Genomic DNA, 6,000 nt, shown 5'->3' with positions numbered 1-6,000 from the left:
GCCTGGTTACTGAGTTGGCACGCTTTTTCCAGTACTACCAAGGAGACAGGGAACGTTCCAGGTACTGAGGAAAAGGTTCCTGTTCATTTTCAATTACAACTTGTTGAAGGTCAGAGATTTCACAAGTTCTGAGTCAAAGTGCTGATTGCCATAATCTCTGGCTAGAGATTTGATCAGCCTTGAAGCACCCAGCTGCGAGTGGCTACTCTCTGGGTGGTACTAGAGACTTTGTTATATCTGCAGTTCAAGGTGCCTGAGTTCTTCACCCTTGCCCTCTGTTCCCATACGAGACTGTGTTGTTGGATGTTACCCCTGCAATATAAAACCTTTTAAAAGGACTTTATTGGTGTCAGCGTCCAAAGTTGTTGGTATCAACCCTGAGAGCCCCTAGACGTGGAGGAACAAGCCAAGCGGAGCTAGCCGGTGGGCCCAAAAAGATAAGGCCGCCCTGCAAAGGGTTATGGCCGCTACAATATGATGGGATTTTCCAGTCACAGGCCGCCATGACTGGAAGTGATATGAGGAGACTATTGCCATATAATATAATGAGATTTTCAATTCACAGGCCGCCATGACTGAAAGTGATAGGGATGAGCTCAGGCGTGTTCGCATGGTCCACGTGCAGAGCCCGCCAGGAAGTCGGAGCAGCGCTGCGCTAATCACAGGCAGTGAGACATTGGCCGATCTCTGCAGCCGCACATCGGGGCAATGTCTCACTGCCTGTGATTAGCGCAGCGCTGCTCCGACTTCCTGGCGGGCTCTGCACGTGGACCATGCGAACACGCCTGAGCTCATCCTTAGAAAGTGATATGAGGAGACTGTATTGCCATATAATATGATGGGATTTTCCAGTAATGGGCCGCCATGACTGGAAGTGATATGAGGAGACTTTATTGTCATATAATATTATGGGATTTTCCAGTCACGGGCCGCCACGACTGGAGGTGGATACTTGATTATTGTCATATAATATAATGGGATGTCTGTGTGGAACACTGGTTCTCCTCGCACACTGTTTTGCTGACACACACCGCCCTACTTCCCGCCTGTCTCTATGGCTACACTTTGTAAGTGGGCATGTCTCATGGGCGTGTCTTCCCGCCACGGACCAGCCGGTGCTGTTGTCGGGGAGCGGATTCAGGAAAGGTCCCGGCTCGGGGGCCTCACATGGGCCGCAACTATGCTGAGGAGGACGGAGCGGATCATCCACCTGAAAACCCAGCGGGGCCGGACCCTGCGAGCCGTCAGGGAGCATTATCTGCGGGATGACCTGAGCTGTGGGAGCCCGCTGTGTGCAGCCTGTGCCCGGGGTGAGGGGGGCTTCCATCATTGTGTGTTGTGTTGGGGGGGTCTCTGACATTTCTGGGGAAGCTGCTGATCAGACATGAGGGGGGCTTATATGTAAAATGTGACGGATAACTGTGCTGCTGTTCACCGCCAAGCTTTTTGTCATGTGATTCCCGAAGTGTGACAACACTAAAGATGAAGATTCCACCTATTGTCACTTTGTGTTGTCACCACCGCTTATGTGACACCCCATAGACTTAAACTCTTTGGCCGCTGTTATTGTGTGCTTCCATGCATATATGTCGCTAATAATAAATATATATATTTATATCTCATGCATAGCTCTCAACTGTCCCTGATTTCGAGGGACTGTCCCTGATTTGGAGCAATGCCCCCCTGTCCCTAATTTGTCCCTCATTTTGGTCTTATCTATATAGCTGTGTATAAAATGCACTTTTTATCTATCAGAAAGTGTTTCCAGCGCTAATCCTTTCATCTGATTTCTAAATTGCTACGTTTGTAAATTCCAAAAGCCAATATAAAGGTACAAAAAAAAGCCCTTGTGGGGTTAAAGTGGTTGTAAACCCTTACAAACCACTTTGACCTACAGGTAAGTCTAGATTAAGGCTTACCTGTAGGTCCAAGAAATCTCTCCTAAACCTACATGGTTTAGGAGATATTTGCCCGAAGACGGGCACCGCTGTCTAGGGCGCATGGGCCGTAGACAGCGGTGCACTGAGCGTGGCATACTCGATAACGAAGATGCCGCGCGTCTCGGCTCCCGTGCGCATGCGTGGGAGTGACGTCATCGCGGCTTTGCCGAATGACAGCGGCGGACCTGCGAGACCCACCGAGAAGATGGATGCGACGGACTACAGGGGACAGCGGTGACTTCGCTGGCTCCTGTGTCAGGTAAGTGACACCTAATGGACTACTATGCGATGCATAGTAGTCCATTATGCTTTACCTTTGCAGGGAATGAAAGAGGAAGTAAACTCATCAGGGTTTACTTCCTCTTTAACTAATCTTGTTTTTTCTTTTTGTACAATTCTCCTTTAAGGGGGCGTGGCAGGGGGGTGTGTCCTATGCCTGCATACTTTTGCTGATAGGTGTTCCTCATTCCCATCTCAAAAAGTTTGTGTGTGTGTACACCCTCCTTGCTCCCTTTTGCCTTCGTTCTTCGTGGCGTAGAAGAATGATGCTTTCATTCCTCCTGGCGGGCGTCCTATGACGTCCTACTTGTTTTCGGCGCTCCTGTGCGCGGCCGACCCGGGACACAGCCCATCCCCGATCAGGGTAAAGAGCCAATGAAAATGGCTCCCAGATTGCCCCCAAAATAAAGCGGACCTGTCTCCAGCCAATCAGAGTACCCGAGTACTTAGAGCTGCACGATTCTGGCTAAGATGAGAATCACAATTTTTATTTTTGATTTTTTTATGCTTAGAATAAAGATCACAATTCTCGCGGCGTAACATCATCTTTCACATTATACACACAAATTGGGCTAACGTTACTGTTTAGTTTATTTTTTTAAATGTATTAACCGCTTAAGGACCGCCTCATGCCGATATACGTCGGCAGAATGGCACGGCTGGGCACAATCATGTACAGGTACGTTGCCTTTAAGTGCCCAGCCGTGGGTCGCGCGAGTGCCGCCCTTGCGACCCGGTCCTGAGCTCCATGGCCGCGGGACCCACGGACCCGATCGCCGCTGGTGTCCTGCGATCGGGTCACAGAGCTGAAGATCGAGGAGAGGTAAGTGTAAACAAACCTCTCCCCGTGCTTCCTACTGTGGCTGTCACTGATCGTCTGATTCCTGTTGTAGGGAAAGACTATCAGTGATGTCACATGCCAAGCCACGCCCCCCTACAGTTAAAAAAACACACACTTAACCACTACAACGCCCCCCAGTGGTTAACCCCTTCACTGCCAGTGACATTTTTACAGTAATCAGTGCATTTTTAATCTCACTGATTGCTGTATTAATGACAATGGTCCCAAAAATGTGTCAAAATTGTCCGTGTCCGACATAATGTCGCAGTCCCAATAAAAATCGCCGATCGCCTCCATTACTAATAAAAAAAAAAAAAAATTATTAATAAAAATGCCATAAAACTATCCCCTATTTTGTAGACGCTATAACTTTTGCGCAAACCAATCAATAAATGCTTATTGCGTTTTTTTTGTTTTTTCCAAAAATATGTAGAATACGTATCGGCCTAAACTGAGGGAAAAAAAATGTTTTTTTTTTTTTATATATATTTTTGGGGGACATGTATTATAGCAAAAAGTAAAAAATATAGCATTTTTTTCAAAATTGTCGCTGTATTTTTGTTTATAGCGCAAAAAATAAAAACCGCAGAGGTTATCAAATGCCACCAAAAGAAAGCTCTATTTGTGGGAAAAAAAGTTTTTGTTTGGGAGCCACGTCGCACGACCGCGCAATTGTCAGTTAAAGCGACGCAGTGCCGAATCACAAAAAGGGGCCTGGTCCTTTAGCTGGAAAATGGTCCGGGGCTTAAGTGGTTAAAGGGTGATTTTATTTTTTATTTTATTTTTTTAGCAAAACAAATACTGATTTTAAATTTGTAAGCAACAAGTGTCAGGTAAAGGTTTAGTCTTCAGGGGAGTTCCAGGCTTTTTATGTTTATTAAAAGTGTAGTTGCTGACTTTTAATAAACAGGCACTTACCTGTTCCACTGCCCAGCGATGTGGCCGATCGGAGGGCCACTCCTCTCCCCCTCCTCTCCACCGGTGCCTCCATTGCCACTCTGGGCACCCAGCCATGACAGCTTTCGGATTCACAGCCGGGCACACACGGTGCATGCGCGAGTCCCGGAGTGGACAGGAGATATTCTGGGACCTGTCACGTGTCCCAGGAGATCACCTAGAGGGAGGGGTCGCCTAAGGCGAAAGGAGGAAGTGGGACAGTCAAGTATTTTGTCAATATCAAAAAGTTCCTCTCAATACTTTGTTATATATCCTTTGTTGGCAATGACAGAGGTCAGACGTTTTCTGTAAGTCTTCACAAGGTTGTCACACACGGTTGCTGGTATGTTGGCCCATTCCTCCATGCAGATCTCCTCTAGAGCAGTGATGTCTTGGGGCTGTCGTTGGGCAACACGGACTCCATGAGTCCGACCGCAGGTCCCGCGGACTCGATGTCTGTGGGGATACCCACGATCGGCTCAAGCAGAGGAAGAACGGGGAGATGCTGATGTAATCAAGCATTTCCCCGTTCTGCCTAGTGACAGGACACTGATCACAGCTTCCTGTAATCAGGCACGGTGATCAGTGTCATGTCACGCAGCCCACCCCCCCCCCCCACACACAGTTAGAATCACTCCCTAGGACACACTTAACCCCTACAGTGCCCCCTCCTGGTTAACCCTTTCACTGCCGGTCACATTTACACAGTAATCGGTGCTTTTTTTTAATCGCGCTGATCTCTGTATGAATGTAAATGGTGCCAAAATGGTGCCAAAAATGTCTGCCATAATGTCGCAGTCACGATAAAAATCGCAGATTACAAAGAATTACCGCTCTAAGGTAATGACTTCTCCCAAAACCGCTGTCTCCACAATCCCACAGGGTGCTGGCTCTGTTTCTCAACAGGAACTGAAGTATAGGGCTGAAACGATTAATCGATATTATCGATAATAATCGATAATGAAAATCGTTGTCAACGATTTTCATTATTGATTAGTTGGTCCGCACCATGCGATCCGCGGAGTGGGCCGCGGCCTTAGGAAAGTACACCCGGCGGCGGCGAGCTGCGCGCTGACGTCACCCCCAGCGCGGCGTTCAGCCTGTGTCAGTCCAAGTGAAGGAATTCTGGAGGAGTCACGCTGGATGCCTTGCCTGCCCTCATTCAAAACTTCTATTATGCAGGTACCACTACATTTATTACCTAATCTAACCTAATAACTAACTACTATCTATTAGATAGTAGTTAGTTATTATCTAATCCTATCTATGCCTTTCCACTTGCTTGACACAGCCACATTGTTGATTTAAATAAAAAGGCACAACACTATCTCTCCCCCCCCCCCCCCCCCCCCCAATAAAATGCAGCTTATGACAAGCATAAAAACATAGCATATCACTGACGATTTGCGCCAATAGGCATCCCAGGACTCATCACGGCGGTCTGTTTGGAGGAACTTTGATCAGTGGTGAGCTTGGCGCAAATAATCAGTGATATGCTGACTATGTTTTTATGCTTGTAATAAGCTGCATTTTATTGGGGGGGAGATAGTGTTATACCTTTTATTTAAATAAACAATGTGGCTGTGGGGGGCGGGGATAGTGTTATTTTTTTTTGCTGATCCGAAAATTTATCAGATCCGTGACTCTGATGCGAGGAACGATCCGATCCGTGAGTTTTTTGATCCGTTGCACCCCTAGTCTGCACCTTCCCCCCTGCCGGTCCGTTTAGAATCCTGTGTATCCTCCCGTGTGCTCCGCATGCACCACGTCCATGACCACGCAGCTACGCCTGCTTGCATTCTCCACCCAGCTGACGTCCCGCCAGCAACGCGCCTGCGATGCTTTCGGCTCCTCCTCCCCCCTCTATCCAGCAGCCTTCCGATAGATCCACCGCAGAGCGCAGGAGTGTTAAGACCTCGCCGGGCCGCTTTCCAGCGCTGCCGTGATTGGAGGTTGTGCTCTGCACATGCGTGCATCCATCTCCCGGCTTTGGGGTGCCCTTCG

The 6,000-nt window shown here is 48.1% G+C and overlaps 1 protein-coding gene across 1 annotated transcript in view; it reads left to right on the top strand.

The window, feature by feature from the left end:
- Positions 1 to 1,020: 1,020 nt before the first annotated feature.
- The window catches only part of LOC143962714 (DIS3-like exonuclease 1), a 94,337-nt gene continuing 89,357 nt past the window's right edge, over positions 1,021 to 6,000 (top strand). Inside the window, 1 exon segment of the mRNA XM_077472099.1 lies at positions 1,021 to 1,310. Coding sequence (XP_077328225.1) covers positions 1,055 to 1,310 — 256 coding nt within the window. The 5' untranslated portion in view covers positions 1,021 to 1,054.

Source organism: Lithobates pipiens, unplaced genomic scaffold, assembly GCF_037356315.1.
Source record: "Lithobates pipiens isolate NorthernLeopardFrog02 unplaced genomic scaffold, aLitPip1_a1.2 Scaffold_8, whole genome shotgun sequence".
NCBI classification, from domain to species: domain Eukaryota; kingdom Metazoa; phylum Chordata; class Amphibia; order Anura; family Ranidae; genus Lithobates; species Lithobates pipiens.
The sequence above is the reverse complement of the archived record's forward strand: the minus strand, read 5'-3'. Positions and strand labels throughout refer to the sequence as shown.